This window comes from Chiroxiphia lanceolata, chromosome 6 (genome assembly GCF_009829145.1).
Source record: "Chiroxiphia lanceolata isolate bChiLan1 chromosome 6, bChiLan1.pri, whole genome shotgun sequence".
Lineage (NCBI taxonomy): Eukaryota > Metazoa > Chordata > Aves > Passeriformes > Pipridae > Chiroxiphia > Chiroxiphia lanceolata.
The window spans coordinates 9,485,128-9,503,803 of NC_045642.1; the positions used below are offsets into that span (position 1 = coordinate 9,485,128).

At 38.4% G+C, this 18,676-nt stretch overlaps 1 protein-coding gene across 1 annotated transcript in view; it reads right to left on the reverse strand.

The window, feature by feature from the left end:
• Positions 1-7,189: 7,189 nt before the first annotated feature.
• The window catches only part of FAR1 (fatty acyl-CoA reductase 1), a 36,887-nt gene continuing 25,400 nt past the window's right edge, over positions 7,190-18,676 (reverse strand). Inside the window, exons 10-12 of the mRNA XM_032690685.1 lie at positions 14,350-14,479; positions 12,187-12,314; positions 7,190-10,172 (exon numbers count right to left, since the gene is read on the reverse strand). Coding sequence (XP_032546576.1) covers positions 10,010-10,172; positions 12,187-12,314; positions 14,350-14,479 — 421 coding nt within the window. The 3' untranslated portion in view covers positions 7,190-10,009. The remainder of the gene's footprint in view (positions 10,173-12,186; positions 12,315-14,349; positions 14,480-18,676) is intronic.

The window sequence follows — 18,676 nt, forward strand, 5'->3', positions numbered from 1 at the left end:
TACAGTGTGGAGCCCATGGCATCCACTGAGCAGGACTTCAGTTTTGAGACAAGCCAGTCACCCAAGTGCTGGCACAGGTCAGCACAGCCATCCTAAATTTAGCCTTCCTGTAAAGCAGCTATGCTTTGAAAATAGTAGTGGTCGAGTGTTTCTTCCCTCAGTTCCAAGAGGAACTGAGCAGATAAAGCAGCAAACCAGAAGTCAGGAACAAGCACAGAAGAGGAAACACTGGTTATATCCATCGCTCCCTATACAATATACACAGTTATGGAGATTATGAGACAGGTACACATCAGACACTTGGCAATTTTTATGAATTATTATGCAATGCTTTCAAATTGCAAAGTTCCTAACGTGACTAACACAATTAATACTTCAAAGAAATGTGAGAACTCAAATCTGTTGTGAATATACCTGAATATTCTAAATAGAATTCTGTCAAAAAATACTATTTCCAGTGAATGTAAACCCAGCAATAAACCAGAAGGCTGGACACAGAAGTCATGTGCACTGTATATAGTTTGAGAAGCCCTATACAACCCAATAATTAATAGACATAATATTACAAACAGATGAAAGGAAAAAAAAAGTAAACCCAGTTGTTTTTCACTTCACACATTTTATATTAAAAAAAAATTTAAAAAATCAGTTTTTTACAAGTTGGAGTGCTGGCTATGTGCACATGAACACACACTGATATTTTCCTGGCAGACTATGTCTAGGAATTTGTACTAGCCCCCAGACTAACTAGGCTAAGGATACTGAAGGACTGAGGAGATGTAAAAGCAGCTATTGGCCATTTATTTAGTAGGACATTCAAGAAGTTCTACAGAACCCAGCAGCTGTGAAACATTTTGAACACCCACAAAGATACTATCATCATAGAATCACAGAATGGTTTGAGTTGAAAGGGACTTTAAAGACCATCCAGTTCCAACACCTCTGCCATGGGCAGGGTCACCTTTGCCTAGATGAGGTTGCTCAGAGCCCCATCCAACCTGGCCTTGAACACTTCCAGGGATGGGGCATCCACAACTTCTCTGGGCAACCAGTGCCTCACCCTCAAAGCAAAGAACTTCCTCCCAATCTAAACCTACTCTCTTTTCATTTGAATCCATTCCCCCTTCTCCTGTCACAACTATACACGCTCCAATTAAAAAAAGAAAAGCCAGAAGAACTGCAATCAGAACTATGGCTGCAAGAGGCCTGAAGTTGAGGACAAATGCTTTATTTATATGCAGGGATGGGAAGGAAGCAGGCTGTCCCTCTGGAATCAAGTGTGTAAAAGTCCATGTGCACAGAGGGGCACATGGGTGATAACAGAAAGGTGAACAAGTAGAGCAGCAAGTTCACTGTAAGTCAGCTCAAACAAGACACTATTCAAAGGAACCTCTGAGCCTTTTCTGCTCTCTCCTTAAGGAAACTGCCTATTTGCACATTTCTCTTACCTGCAGTCTGTGTCCACGTCCCTCTGTGACTGAATTCCTGAGGAATCCTATGAAACTGCTGCTGCTGAAGAGAACAAGCAACAGCTTCTAGAAGAGCGACTGAGAGGATGCAGCAGCAACCAACTCTGAAAATCCCATCAAAGGCACGGGAGACAAGTTGGGCAGGAAGATTGACAACAGGTGCCCTCAGTTTAAAGTGGTGGCAGCCCATCCTTTCAGCATCACTGGAGGCCCAGGTGAGCCTCATCTTCTGCTCTAAAGCCCCAAGCAGTTACCGTGCTACACCTGTGTCTCTTTGCAGCACCACATGCTAATAACTGCCTGCTCTAAACTCTCCCACCTGAGTTTCTAAGAATAAGAAGGTGATCTTGAGATAGGAGCCACTCAATGTTTCCTAGAGTGGGAAGAAGAATTAAGAGAAAGATGACCTGCAAGATTTCATGATTTAAAGATCATAACCGTTCGTCACGATTCAAGTCATCATCTTCACTTGTCATGTTTTAATAGCTTCATAACAGAAAATGCAAAAAATATCTTGATGTGATGACAACATCTCAGGATTATGAAGGCTGTGACTTTCAGTGTGCAGGTGACATTGCCTTTCCACTTAGCATGTTTCTTCTAAATTTGAAGTGCCTGAAGAGATGGTTCTTTCAGACAAGTTATCTTACCATGCCACCAACATACCCAACTTAACCCTAAAAGGTTAGGCATGATCTGACATAAGAAAGTTAATTACTTAACCTGCATGCCAGGCACCTGTAGGGCTACCACAAGTGAAAGGAGCATGCTTCCAAATTCCCCATTCAGCTTCTATGCCAACAAAACTGATCACTGTAATGTAACAACATTTCACCAAGACAAGAAGCACAAAGGCCAAGAGTTTCTATCAGAAGGACTAAAGCAACAAGGTTGCATTTAAGCCTAAAACAACAAAAGAAGTGCCAAGAAGAACTGGCTGATGTTTTTGCACCTGTTTTCTGGTCTTAGCATTTTTTTTGTTTACAAAAGTGAATTTCTAATTAGAAGCAAAGTTATTTGATAGGTATTAGAATAACCCTTAAAGAGAAAAGCACCAACTGCTTCTATATTCTGTGGCTCCAAGTTTTCCCAGCACTTTGCTTTCTATCAAGTCTAATTAGAAATATTTTAACTCATTAATTCATATATAACTAGTACTTACTACCAATGCTTTAACTCATATCAGTACTTTCCCTGCAGTAGTAGTGGAGACTGATAAAACAGTGAGATCACTTAACATTTGAAAACATGGAGCTGTTCTCTGTCTAACCAGAGGGCTGCTATAAAAAAAGCCTTCACAGAATACTACTGGAATGTAAGTTCCTAAAATATCTTCAGCCACCTAATGTTCTGCAGAATTTCCAGTCATATTTCATGCTCTTTGAACTCCCATATAGGTGCTAAGCACCTACTGGCTCTGAAATGCAGAAACCATGTGGAATTCAGAAGCCAGCAAAGTAGCAGCTAACCTATCCAAAAGGTGACTTACTGGGCTAAGTGCAGCACATTCCTATTAAAAATGGATAGACTTGGTTTTAAATTGGAGTCACAAAGAGTGGAAGTTACCTTGCATGTTTTTCTTTCCAAATCAAATATTTAACAGAGGAAAACCACAGGTGTCACTGACAAGGAGAGATTAGCTGTGACTTAAAACCACACACCTGGATTGAGAAGTAGTGAGACATGCTCTCCCTACTAACCTTGTAGGTGCATAATTTAGACTGAAGTGTGTTATCACAGGCAAATTTAGAAGCCTTTCGTTTGCTTCCAAGAATTAGAATTTAATAGTATTAAAAAACCAAAGTGGCATTTTCCCTGGTGTCTACAATGCCTGACACCAGTGAATTGTTTACAACCAGCAGTGTACAATCTTTTGTCTCGACTCAGTTGGGTGGGTGGCAAGAGCAGAGGCACCAATGGTGGCATCTGGGGTGGGGATGAAAACAAAGGTTTGCTCAGTGCAATGTAACACTCCATAAAATACTCCAAACATACCAGAACTTACCGAAGCACACTTAAATCCAGAGCTCTGGTCTTCCTTTTTAAAAAGCCTCTTCAGCAAGGGGAGATGAAACCCAAGACCTAAACATGGAAGCAGCCTACTGGAATGCCACTGATACAGAGGAAAAAGGTGATTATTAGGAGCCCTACACTAGATTGTGCTAATGATTATAGGCAAACAAACAAATTATAGGTGATTACAGGCAAACAAACAAAACAGAATGCTGGGGGGAAATCCCTTTCTGGGTCTCTCACTGTTGTCTCTGGAAGAGAGCTCTTTCCCTTGCAGGCCTGGAGGAGGGTGAATGAACAGAATTACCTGTGCTGTTAGCTCACAGTCACTCAAGGGAAAGCCCAACAGCTTCAGCAGGGTTTTGCTGCTCTGGCCTGAAGTAGACTTGAATCTCTACCCCCATCACCAGGCACAAGACACTGAAACTATGAGCTGTGTGCACCATGCAGCAAATAGCAGGTTTCTGACCTAAATTGGCAGAGCCCTTATGAAACAGGAAAGGTAAGATGGATTTGAAAGACAGAGGCAAACAAAAACCAACCAGTCTCTCTAAAAGGAAAAGTCACTTCACATATTAGAGAATTACACTTAACTTAGTCAATAATACAACTTAAAACTTAAGCATATCAAATAAAAAGTCCTTGAAGGAACATGAAGCAAGAAATTGTACATCACAGCCAAGCGGATCACAAAGTTTCCATTCTTCCTGCTAAGAACTTACAGCAGCTATCAAGTCCTTTTGTTCTAGCCTAATTTGTTCAAAATTAATTACCTCTTTAAGGTACAAGCAATTTTTTGAAGCCTATTTGAACAGACTGTGACTCTGTTCATGGGAGCGATTAACGTGTACGGCACTTCAGGCTGAGTAACTTTAATTGCAAGATTTCTATCCTGTAAGTGGCAGAAATCTCGTCTTCCATGGACTCCACATTTTCACACTATCAGCAATATCCCAAACAGCTCTTTAGCTGCTGTGCCTCTCCAAACTGAACCTGAATCTGTAAGCTGATTAAGCACTGCCCCAGGAGAGCAAAGTAAGTGAGAAGAGCCAGATGACACACCTGCTCCCTTAGAGTTAACTTGCTGTCTCATTTATCTGCCTGGACCACAAGCTTTATATAGGAAGCAAACCAAGAACCACAGGACACAACACAGTGTCAATACAGAGTCAGTTCCACATACATAACATGAGAACTAATATTAAGCATATTCACCCTGCTTCTCCCTTAATTTAACCATTTCCTTTTGCTTCCACAGGTCTCTCTCTCCCCCTCTCCCCCCACAATGTGACTGCTTTTGCAAAGTCTCTGCTTATTTTAAGCTTTTGCCTTATGATTCTGAATCATACTGAGAAAGCTGTATACTAAAGGAAATCAAGTCTCTTAGCTTTAGATTCTTGAATTCCACCCAAGTTGGGTGCCTAAAACAAGCAAGCATAACTATCTGTGTCCCTGGACATCCAGTTCTAGGATAATTTCATCAGGAACGAAGGAAAGGATGAGCTATTGAGTTTCATAAAGATAAAAATATTCAATTATGCCATCTTGAATCTGCATTAAGGCTGACATGATACATGAAAGTTAATAGTGGCTAAATAGCGAATCATTTTCACTTAAATGGTGAATCAGATGGTTGTTGATTAAAACAAGAACACCATAACTACTTTCTGCTGGTGGTGGACCAGATTGCTGTTTCTACAGAAGAGATGGGACACACAGAGGACAAAGCACAACCTCTAACCGTATGAGGCCAGGGCAATTTAAGATTTAATGTTCATTCTACATCCCAGAAAACTGTAACTAAGTGGTGGCTAGAGTTTTTTTCATTTCAAAGAATCTACAGCAAGTTTATTTTTTTTTCATATGCTCATTAAGAAGCAAAAGAGGCCTTGCTTCTCCATGTCAGGACATGAATTTTTCAGAAGTGGTAGTAACTACAGAATTACCATCCTGAAGGGTATAACAATTCAAATAGAATGAGATTAAAGGTTTCTGGTAATAACCACTATGCTTGCAGTTAATGGCTATAACCAAATCAAAAGTCCCATTCACCCTACCTAGGGCCCATGGCTCCAAGCATTCCAGTATTAATCAGTGCATTAATGTGCTGGAACTTTTGCTTTCACCAATTAGTCACGGTTTCTCCTGCTTCCCAGAGTAAGAATAAAAGCTGCTCAAAGCTGTCATTGTTCCATATTCCAGAAAAGACAGTTGCATAATTACTAATTAACTATCAGTGAGTCATATTAGTTGCAGAGCAGGGAAAGCCAGAGCTTCTGCACTGAAGAAAAGTACTAAGATAACACTGAGGAGGGAAGTGTTTATAAATATCTTGAAAGTGGAAGCAGGGTTAAATTTAGTTCGAGATGGCAGAGCAGCAGCTCACAGTTTGGTTACACAACCTTTAACTCAGTCATCTGCAGGCAGAAAGGAGGACAGAGTGGTCTGAAACTCTGAAGAATGCTCCAGAAGAGAGGAAGAAAACCTAGAATTTAAAGTGAAAAGTGAGACCTGTCAACCTTCCCTTCTCAATTTCTGACGGTACGGTACGTATTGAAAATAAGAGCAGACAATTCCTATCAGCTCCACTGGAGCTATTTCACATCTCCTGGAGATTTACTCAAACACACAGTGAGTGCCTCCAGGCTACACAAAAACTGCACATGCCTCAGCACAAAAAGATTGGCAAACAACAACAATACACCTAAAGCAATTCACTTACGTTTCTCCAGAGTAGCACTTCTTGGGTGGCTTTTCCTCATTTCTGTTTTGACGTCTGCTCAGCACATTGGGAAACAAGTTTTACTTCCCAGTTCGGTGCAGGGTGCTCCTCAGATCCAAGTTACCCTTATAAACCTGTTCTTTGTTTCTGAACAATGTAGGATGTAATACTGTGCTATGAAGAAAGGGCAAAATGTTCAAGAGCACAAGACATAAGGGACACAGCATCTTAAAAACCATTTTTGTTCCTTGTTTCCACTCAGGAATCTTTGAGACCAACAAAAATCATCTATATCTGGTGGTTTTAGTCTTAAAGGAAAGGTTATGCTTAAAGCTGTCAGACCCCAAACCACTGCTTACAGATCATGCACGATCTCTAGAACTGTGTTCTCGATAAAAGGAGGAGGAATCTGTGAAATCTGGATATTCCAAAAAATTAAGGTAAAAATAAAAAACCCCCAAGGCATTTTGGTGAAGCATTAACTTAATTCTGCCTTTCCCTCCCTCACCACAAAATGCAGATGCCATAAATAACTGTAGTTGCTTGTGATTCCTTGAAATATTAATCCTAAAACTTCTGCAAAACCACAGTACCCTTTTAAACCACATGAAAAAACAGATGGTTTATGGTATTTAGGTAAATTTGAAACTAAGGCTACAAATGAACAAGCAGTGACAGCAAGGAGAAAAGTAGCTAACAGACAAAAAAGTCACCATGACTAGGCAAATCTCACCATGTGTTTTGATAAAGGTTTGAATTGGGGAGGTGCAGGGGGTTGTGGTTTATTTTTTGTTTTGTGCTTGTGGAGGTTTTTCTGTTTTGTTGGTTTTTGGTTTTGTTTTTTTTTTAAATGCAGAATCAGTCGTGAACTTCATATTTCTCACAAAGGGGAGGTTCATGTATATTAAGCTGGCATTTACATTATCCAATTATTTTCCACAAATTAGATTGAACACACAAAAAGATACAACCAACACTGTAACAACACTTTCAAGGGATTTGTTTATTTTTGGTTTACAAACAAAGGCACCCAATATTTCTGTTTATGTCTTATAAAAGCTCACAGATTTAGCATTTGTTTCCAAACATGTTCCTACAGCAGAGAAAAACATTACAGGAAAATGTAATTTTTTTTTTTCCTGGTCCCAAATTTAAATACCAGTAACAGTTAAGTGATAATGTTGTTTCAGTCTGATCTTCTTCCTTTTAACCAACTGATACCCCTCCTGTAACTTGCAAGTCAAAACAGTGAGTTGAGCTCCATGTACCAAAATATAGTTCCAGTATATTTTTGACCAACATCCATTATGTGCAAACACTGTGTGAAGAACTGCAAGAGGACAAGGCTCTGATATGGGAAAAAACCAAGAGCTTCAGATAGAATTTCACAGACTGACCACAGGAAGTGACAAAACCAGTGTAATAAATGTGACACTGAATCTACTGGCAGCTAAATAGGATGACTGATGAAATCGTGTAAGATACCAATAGGGCACAGAACAACAGTCTCCAAAAAGGGGAAAAAATGGGTTTCTAAATTGGCAAATATTTAAAGAGTAGAGGTTAAATATCCTTATGTTTAAAGTAATCCTTCTCTTTGTTACTTATTCAAAAGACTAGATTTCTAAGCAGTGTTTTAGACCAGAAATAAGCAGTTCATTGGCTTCATAGTTCTCAGTATTAACAAATCAACATTAAAAGTATCATATCATAATGTTTATAAACAACCAAAATTCATAAGTTTTCATATGAATTGTTTCATAGAATAACTTCCAGAATATGATGTACTTGTCTTTTGCAAACTTCAGCCATGTGCCATCATGGGACAAGGGGTGTAATTGGACAGTAGGCACCTCTGAAAAAAGTCTACAATTCAGGAATGCTTAAGCATATTTCCAGGGCTAGTAAGATACTTGGGGAGGCAACTAAAACTGTAATACACCTAATGTATTTGTTAAAGTGTAACATCTTCAAGCACAGAAGCCTTACTTTATTTTCAGCCACAGTCAGAGGTCTCTCACACAAGGTGTGGTCCTAGACCATTTAGGCTTTTCACCACTAGCTTTATATATACACAGGTCATTTTAAAAAGGAATTACAGCTTAACTACTTACTACAGAATATTTAGCTTCAACAAGGAAGCCATCATCTTTTCAAAATGAGATATACACCTGCAGGAAAGGTGTTCTCTTTAAAGTAAGAGTTTTCAGAAAAATAGCAAAATAAGTTCTTTATATATTTAATTCAAATAGGACAAAAAGCTACCAAGGGCAAGCATAATGTAGTTCTTGTGTAATTAAGTCATTATTTGCCTTTCCAGGCAAGATTCAAGAACAAATTCATTAGTATAAAGTGATTTTAATGAACAAATACTGGGCAAGGGTGCTGGTCAGTGCATCAATCAGAGGAACACTACAGTGCTCTCAAACCAAATGCTGTGCAACCAAAATTTAAAGGGAACTTCATGTATTGCCTTGGATTAAAGAAACAAGGATTCAATCTTTTCTTACAACTTGCCATTTTTACAGATGTTTTCCCTACTGAAACAAAGTAACATGCAAAAAACCTCCCCCAGATTTCTTCAGATTTAAACCTGATAATTTAAGTTAAAAGACGGATGGAAGAACTGTCAACTTCTATTCATTTTGAAGCAAGGTGCATCTTACTCTGCTTGCCCAGTATGATGAGGTTTACTAGGGCAGGGATGGAAAGTGTGCTTGAGCATTGGTGTTGTCCATGCATCAAATTTCATAGCTCAAAGATTTAAAAAAATTGTTAATTCATGAAGTATTTCCTAACATTGCTTACGACTTAAAAACAGGTATATCTCTTAATGAAAGTCTATAGTTTTCCAGCTACTATTACCAGTAATATAAATAGCAACTAAGCATAATAAATTGCTTTCCATTATATTTACCCTTTGAAGTCAGAAGTGTAACAATCAAGTGCTGGCTCTGTGTTCCCAATAAAAAAAATCATTAAAAAGAGGACAGTCAATGACTTTATTTGCCCCCCTCAGGGTTTCATTTCCTTTTATCTGCTCAATGATAGAATCAATTCTGCTTTCAGAGAAGCAAACTGTTCATGCCAACATAAATGCAAGTTGGACACAGCCAGTTTCAAGCACAGAACTGAATCACCAAGTGCATTCTGAGGCCCAGATTGTACAAATGGCCCTTCAGTAAATAAAGAAGGTTGGTTCATTTTTTAATTTCTTTTTTCTTTTAAAGCAAAGGAGGCACCATTGTTGCATCCCTACTTTGAGGAGAAGGGAAGAAGTGGCAAAACGTAAAGACAAATTACAAAAGTCCTCAATTTTTATTTCAGGAGATCCACCATCATTTATACACTTTTTCAACTTGCAAAACCCTCTGTAATTTAGAAGAATTTCAAATAAATAGGTCTACAGCAGCTAGTATCTACTAAGTCAATATTTATCTTGCTCAATGCGGAGTAAAACTTAAAAGAAAAAAAAAAATCACGTTAAGGCAGATTTCAATCAAACACGTTCCAAATTGCACAGTTATGTTGGTCAGTGGTCTAATGTGTTTTCCCCAGGTCAAAGAGTTAAAGTTACCCAAATGCTTGTCTAATGCCAATTCAACCTGGCACTTGACCATTTTATTTTCTCTGTTTCCAGGAAGGTACACGACTAACATTACAGATACCATACCGTTTATTTCGCACTCCAATTAAAAGATGAAATTATGCTCTTTTTACAAAAATGTGAGATGACTACATGTTACAGGTTTTGTGCAGTTAGACCACCATATGCATAGATGTCCTAATGCTAAATTTCTCTTTTTCAGTATCTCATAGTACTGGAGGCTCTGAAGTAGGAGAGGAACTTGTAACACAGACTAACCACGAAGTACCAGATGTTTCTCGCCATCTGCGACCTCGCGATGAAGATGCGCCAGATCAGGATCACCAGGATTGTGTTGAAGCCATAGCGGATGTTCCTTAACCTGGGGAGTAAAACAAAAGGAGTAATCAAGAGCCAAGGTACCAGGACTCAGAGGGAAGAAAAGGACACTCTAAAAATTAACTGCTAATGTAGAATTTGTTCATCTGTTCATCTCAAGACTCATCAATCACTTAACACAAGTCGTAATGTAAGTAAGTGCATAAGTGAAGGGCCAAACAGAGAAGGTTTCTCACTCCTGAAAAGTGGAATGGAATGAAAAATAAGGAACAGAGCCAGCCCTGGAGCCAACCACGTGTACTTCTGCTTTATAGCTGCTTGCTAGAAACCTCTTCAAGCCAAGGTCACAGACATGGTAATTTACCCTGCCAAAAGCTAGGAAATATTTACACTACGAACTTCCCTCCTCCCCACTATGTATTTAGAACTTCATATATATCTGTAGAAGTAACTCCAATTGCTGTTGTTGACAACAACAACAACAAAAAAACCACCACCACACTCCATCAAACAAAACTCATCAGATTTTCCAGACACATTTCCAGCCACAGAATCTGGAATCTTCACTGCAATTTTAAACTCCTTAGTTCTCAGGGAACTATATTTAAAGATTAGGAGAAAATAAGTGACCTTCTAGGGCAACTGTGATTTTTAAGCAAGCTTCTCACATATAGAGATGGAAGCTTCAAGACAAACAGCAACCAGAATTTGCTCAGATTTCTTAGAAACAGAGCAATCTCTGTGGCTCAGCAGATCATGACAATTTGTGTTTTAAAGGCAGCTCTTTTTAAGGAAATACTGCTCTTGTTTTACAGGTGTTTTACATACTTTATTTGCAGAAAAAAAACCCCAGTTTAAATTTCTGTGTTACAAAAGCCAAGTCCCCTTTTCTATTTGAGGATCAAATCTACCCTAGAGAAACATTTTCCCTAGGCTGCCAAATCTGGTCAATACTAAAGTGGTGGACTCTTCAAATTCAGATTAGAGTTAAGACCTAGATGGTAACAAGAGATCAAATTAATACTTCAGAGTAAACATATATTAGAATCTAAACCTCTTGCAAAAAAATCCACTTATAAACTGAGAGCTGGGGGCAACCAGATGCTGCTCCAGTACAAGATTATTTCTCATGTTATTTTCAATACGATCCTTTGTCCAAAGAGTGGGAACTATATGGGAACTATAGTGGGATCTCTCCTATGCACTTTTTAACAGCACCTAAATTAATTTAAAAAAAAAAAGAAATCAGAAGAGGATACTTCTTGAACTGTTCCCACCACTATCACAGATGCCATCTTTCAAAAGTGTATTTGTGATTTTAGCACACATCAAAACACTCTGCAACTGCAAATCCTTGTCTTTAGAATGACAACACAAGTCATGACCTAGATTGTTTCTCTTTGTGCTATCAGGGTAGCAGACATGATGTAGTATTGCAGAACAAGATTAATTACTTTTATTCCACTCTTAAAAGAGACAAATCAGAAATTCTACAACTGCCTTTATGAATCAGCCAAGAACAAAACAAGAGCAACTGTGGGAGTAAAATTCTGGACAGTAGCAACCCACTCAAATTGGAGGAATTAAGCCACAGAGGAAAGGCTAAGGGAAGCTGTCTTAGAGCACCAACATCAGTGTCCTGCTCTAAGTGGAGAGTCCCTGCCTGTTTACTCAGCTTCAAAAGATCACATTCCCAGAAGAAATAACTATTGTTCTATTAAACCTCCTGAACAAGCTATTCTGATCTTATGTAACCAGGTACCTTTTTACCTTCCAAAAGATACTTGGGTAAAATCAGAAATTTGGATTACATTACACACACCAGTGATCAGAGCTACAACCATAATCCCAGACTAACACTGTAACTAATAATACTGAGAGCAACAAACAGAACTTCTTTAGAGAATGTTCCAGACCACTGGACTGGAACAGAAGAATTGTGGAGGACCAACAGGTGCTACAAAGAAAAATTAAGTCATAACATGGAAAAGAGAAACTGGATAAAGGCAGGAAGACACAGAGAATATAAACAAAGGAAAATAAAAAATTATAGTTACTTATTCAAGTGTTTCCTAGCTGCAGGGATGCCTGACATTTCTTCATTCAGCACATATTTCTTTGTTCCCATGCAGTAATTTTCCATGTATTCTGCCCAGTGTAGTTGTCGAACATCAAAATTAAATGTCTGCACAAAATAAAAGATTTCACTGTTAGTTGCCTAAAAATTCACCTGTTATATAAAGGAAAATAAATGTCTTTATTCCAGATAATTCCAATTTGTCTTTGATGCAAGAAACTTATCCTATCCTTAATCCTAAGAATGATCCAGATTTAGATCCCATTTCTGACTTGGCCACCAGCTTCTTAGATCATCTCTTCCAAATTTCAACCATTTCATGCCTTATTTTCCCTCCTCAGCAGTAACATTCTTCACTCCACTTCCAAGTGAACTGTTTTCCCATTTCGATTCTCTGTAAGGAATTCCACTCTAAAAACTGTTTTCTATTATGTTGTTTACTTTTAGGTAACTAAATAATTCTATTATGCTCTGTGCCAGGTTCACTGTTTGATAAATGCAGGGTTCTTTTAGCTGTGCTTAGAGCTGTACAGCTAAATTTTGAAGAAAACCATACAAGTGTCTTCCTCAGCAGAGGAAGTTAATGTGATAAATTCACAACTCAAGTTTTCTCTTTGTAATGAGCATTGTTTGCAAGCTAAAGGTCAGGTGCACCTCTAGTCATATAAAATACATTCATGCTGAACAGCCTTTTAGTTCTGTTACTGGAATCCCTCAAACTTTATTTTTCATAACACATCATCAGAACAAGAATGTAAAAGTAAGAACATGTTCAGTTATTATTTCCACTAATTCTTTCTTGCTGTATGCACATCTTACTGACAATTCAGCTATCTGAAAACATGAACAGTCCAAAGCTCTGGGGTGCTGTTTTTAAAACTTTTCCTGAACTCAAGTTGCTGGGAAGAGACCAGAGGGCAAGAAGGGGTGGAAATACCTTCCACACAAAAAAAATTCACCAAAAGGTATTATATTTCTTACTTTTAGGCAGTTTATCTAGAAATTTGGCAGCTTTTCTTCAAAATAACTACAGAACTGATTCTGAAAAACAGTTCAATAGGAAAGACATCTTAAGAATGACAAAACTGTTGCAATGCAAAAGGGAATTTGAGTGTTTAGAACTGTAAATGATGATTTTCATTCAGCTGAATATTAACCAACAAAGCCACAGATGAAGGGAAGTTTAAACTTAGCTGGGGGGGCCTGAGACACTGTGGGGTGAGAAGGTAGAGAAAATTGGGAACAAAGTCAAGCCTGGGAAGAAGGAAGTGGTAGAGGAAGGTATTTTAAGATTTGGGTTTATTTCTCATTATCGTACTCCGATTTGATTGGTAAAAATTAAACTAATTTCCCAAGCTGAGTCTGTTTTGCCCATGACAGTAACTGGTGAGGGATCTCTCCCTGCCCTTATCTCATTACATTTTCTCTCCCCTGCTCAGCTGAGGAAGTGAAAGAGCAGCTTTGGTGAGCACCTGCTATCCAGCTGGGGACAACCCACCACACAGCACTTAATTTGAGACTGGTTTTCCTTCTTCCAAACATCAGTTTTCTTTCTTCCTCAACAGACTGTCATTCCACTTGTTTCACTTCTCCCCCTGCATGGGGCAGTTTTAGTCACACAGCAAGAGTGTGCTTCAGAAAGAAATGAGAACTTACATTTCTTTGAACACATGTGGCTCCATGGCCAAAGCATGGAAAGGGTATATGAAACTTGTTACTAGTTTAAAAACAAGCAAAAAAGTCCCTCAAGACACACCTCCTGTTCCTCAGAAAAGAGGCAGTGGTCAAAAAAGTAAAGCCTTGTTTTATTTTGTGAGGCAGGTAGAAAGGTAACAGCTTGGCCACTTGGCTGATATGATACCAGAGCACATGATCAGGCCACTCCAAAGACAGTCCACTCTTATATCAGGCCCCCTTCACAGGAGTCCTGCCCCTCCTCATCTCTGACCACATCCCTGATCCAGCTTGTAACACAGCCCTGGCACAGCTGAAAGGATCACAATGGAATCTCCAGTGCCCAGTTTGTGCTAGGTTAGCTCCACACTACAGTGAGCAGCATTACTAGATCAAGTCCTTATTCAATCTTCCATTAAGAAGTTTATATTTCACTGAGTCTCCACGCCCACATCACACAGCTACTTGCCTTTTTGTCATCAGGGTTTAGCTGGTTCATCAGCATAGTCATATTTTCATTATTCCAGGTCCAAGAATGGCTTGTAAAGTATTCTAACAACATCATGGCCTTATGAAGACGTGTTATTGTTTTCATCATCCTACAGTCCAAGGCATGGAATGGACAGATTACAGGGGTAAAGATTAGTTCAAACAAGTAAAACAGACAGGTAGATTATAAATTTTTTTCCCTACAACCCCATACCTCCATGTTAACATATTCCATCTGGCTCTGTACCTAAAGCACATTATATAAGATCAACAGGATATTTCTGCATAGTATTGAAGTGGACTTTGGCTGTTGGATCTTTACACAAAATCAGAAATTATCAGACAGATCTCTTTTCCTAATCCTAATTCCCAGTGCAACAGTATGTTACCACATCTTCTTTTCTATTAGGGGGAAAAAATATGTTGTCTTCTGTTGGTAACTCTTAGTTTAGGACACAGAGATGGAACACTTTTCCCTTCAGCACACTGGAATATCTAATTGTACTGAACAATCTGACTTGAAGAAAGAGATAAATTGCACAGTGCAGAACATCTGTGCAGGACAACTTTAAACAAGGCAGGAAGTTTCCCTGATCTTTCTGTATACTGTGCAAGACCAGAGCTTTGTAATAGAACAAAACTGTCACTGAGAGATCAAGGCTTAAAACCATCAGCAGCAAAGGGCAGGAAAATATTTAAGGGCACAGACAGATCATAGCAAATCCTGTTACATGACCATTCTGTGCTACTTCAAAACATGCAGAAATACCTTCCATCATCCCTTATTATGCAGAGAAAGCAACTCTACAAAACCATCACTTGGGAGTACAGAGAAATTATGTTATAAGGATCAATTTGGGCAAGTTTCTCTTTGGGCAAGTTTCTCTATTCATACAACCTGAAGTGGACCCAAAAAATAATGTGAGTCGTCTCTCAGATGCAAAGCTTCCACATTTATGACAAGAAAACTGTTTCAAGTATCACAGTGCTAGAGACTCAATTTTAGTAAGTACTAACCAGTACCACGTGACCTAATGCTATTAAATTCCTGCTGCAGATGCTCAAGGTATATCCATCTTGCAGAAATGGAAAACTGCTTCCAATTTGATCCTTATAGCAGGACACACTGAGCATTTTAAGCACAGAGTGATACGGGGGGTGGCAAAGAAAGCAGAGTCCAGCAATAACAGGAAATTGCTTTCCAAAGGTAAATTTTGTTCAATGAAGTTCATAGAAGCAATAGAAATCAACTGATTTTTTTCCCTGAAAGCTGCCTTGATGCATTCCTACTTGTAGAAGGTATATAGTACATTGTCCCAGAAAATCTCCTAAAGAAAGTATTTTGCATCACATTAGTGTCCCCTACTGTCACTAGCAGCTGGCACCTCAGTATCTAAGGGTATATTAAAATTTCCTCTTTTTCTTCTCATGGAATAGAGTAATACAAATCACCAAGACCACTGAAAAATTATTGTATCTCTAAAACACAAAAAGCAAGTATTTTTCCTTAAACCCCATAGGAATCTATTTACAGAGTAATTCAGAACTGTATTCAAACTGTATTCAGCTGATTTTATTAATAGGCATCTCTAGATGCTTTCAAAAACCTGCTTATAATTTCACCAGTTGGGCAAGGTGGCAACAGTGGGGGCTGAGTTGGACCAGAGTTCCTCTGATGCAAAAATAATTAGGAATATGGAATCTGCATCCAAAACATATCCTGTGCTATCCAGACTAAGCTGAACTTAAAAAAAAAAAAAAAGGCATGTTAATTAAGTCAAAAAAAAAAAGAAAACTTGAAACCTGGAAAGCAAAGATCTCACAGGTCAGAAAGACCTCATAGCAAAAAGGCCTGGGTAAAAATAGTGCCAAATGGCATTTAAGACTTTTTGCAGAGGTCTGTCCACTGACAGTCTTAAGATTATTTAACTTAACTTGCCCTTTTGAACCTTCCCAGTTTGTGTTCTTATGCTAAAATACAGCTTCAGATTAAAGTGCTTCAACCACTGCAGTCTAAGAAAACTTGTCCCTGCAAAATACTAATAGTGCAGATGAATATCTGATTAGGTAAGTGTACATTAGGAGCTTGTTACTGGCCACTGACATTAGTTTTCACTCTTTTCTATAAACAAAAACTAAACTGAATTTAAACCAATGCAAAGACTAACCTTTAGCTTAGCTGAGCTGATAACAAAAAAAACCAAACCAACCAACCAACCAAAGTTCTACCTCAGCTGCAGATTTTTAACTCATCAACCAAAAAAACTGTTTTGCTTTGTAGGGTTAGTTTCTTTCTACATCAGCCAAAAGAATCAAATGTCTCCACATTCTCTCAGCTGCTCAGTCAATTACAGAGTCGGCAGGAGAGGACTAACTTTCTCAGTGACAGTTTGCACTAAATTCACATGAAACTACACTTTGAGGGGGAAAAAAAAAAAAGCAGGCTGTCACCAGCCTGTTATTCAGAGATGTCAGCAGTGGGTGTCATTTAGTGGCCACTTGTGTAGCTCTGGCAGACTAATTTTTCTAAGTTCAATAGCACCGTATTCCTCCTGCAAACGGGAACACGCACGACTCAAAACCGAGCATCAACACACATAATGGAACTTTATCCCTCAACCTGAAGTTCTGAAGGTCAGATATTCCAGAGACAGCCATTGGATACGAGTCATAAGTATCAATACCATACATAACCAGTCAGTATAACATCAAGCACAGCATTACACCTCCTCCATAAGCTGAAGACAGGAAAAAGTCAGACCTGCTGACCGTCTCAAAGATCTGAACATCAGCAGCAGGCAGCCAGCCAGGGTGACTTTCACCTCAGTTCTAAGTAGAATTTTGTCTCTGCTAGGCAGCCCTTATTGCCATCAACACTAAATACATTACATCAGTTTGAGAAGCACATCACAGGAATTAAAAGTTTAAGCAAGTTAATTCAATTATCCATGAGTTAGGTGGGCTTGTTTCTACACCACACAACTGGAAGTGACCTAGTTTAAGGCTACAACTGTATTTTGAAGGGGTCTTACACACATCCTATTGCCTCCAGGCTAAAACCAGTCCTGAGGCTAAATACAGACTGATCCTTCTGTGGATCTACAGGCTGTCCATCTGCAAGTCTCTGCAGAAGCATTACAGACAGCTAACTATTTTACTTTCTTTTTTTAAAGACTTCTCTAAGAAATATAGAGCAAGCTTTTAGATTTGCCTTCTTCAGATTTTCATCTGGCTGTAAATTTTGAAGTGTAAAACATTACTACTGAATTCTCATCTTTCCAGCAGCTCTGTGGTTCCTTTAAGTGAACAATTTTAGCCACTTCCAAGAGAAATAAAAGTATTGATCTATTCAAAAAGAGAGCATGCTCTTCACTCACTTCTGGTTTGTGAGACAGTAACTATGTGAAAGGTGCTTCGATTTTAAGGAGCTTTAAATTGAAATGACAGATGTGAAATTATGTCCTTTACACCTTCCTACATACATCAGCCACACCTTCCCTTTAGCTTTCTAAGAAGCAGTGACAGAAGACGAATCGCCGGAGAAATCCCTGAATTACAATTTTAAATATTTCGTGCCACCTCTTGTTTTTTCAGAGTAACTGGAAAGATCTGCTGGGTGTGTATTTTTAAAGGCTTTCATATTTCAAATATACCAAATTGTTTTCAAATAACATGGCTCTTTTGTGCTAAGCACTATGTAAAGTTACATGAGCGAACTATGCCTTAAATTAAAGATAATCAGACAACTAATAAGCTTTGCTATGCAACTAACTATATATGGCAAGCTACTGGCAACACTGTGTTTAAACTCAGATGCTAAGGATTATCACCACTATTTATGTAATTGCACAATCCTACAACAGTTCTAAGTATTCAGTACAAAATATTAAATCTTCATTATGCCAATCCTTATTGTACATGTTCTCTCCACACAAATTTGGAAGAAATATTATAGGCATTATTTCTTCCCTTACCTGTTAATATTATCAGTGAATCGTTAAAGTCAAGAACCTTCAACTAGATGCAAAAACAGCAAAAAAATTTCCATCTCATAAAAAAACATTGCTTCCACAAGCGAGGTGCAAAAGAACTATTTCATATTTCAGAGAGATTACAACAGGTGTTTTGAAAACCCCAAATAGGAAGATTTTTTTTTTTAATTATTATTACTAACATAATCATGTAGTTCTGAAGGATCATAAGCCTGACCTATTTTGTCCACTTGTTAAAAATTAATTCGGTTGCAGTACAATATTCTGATTGTATGACAACAGTGCAGTTAAACCTACACAGTAATTTCATTGCTT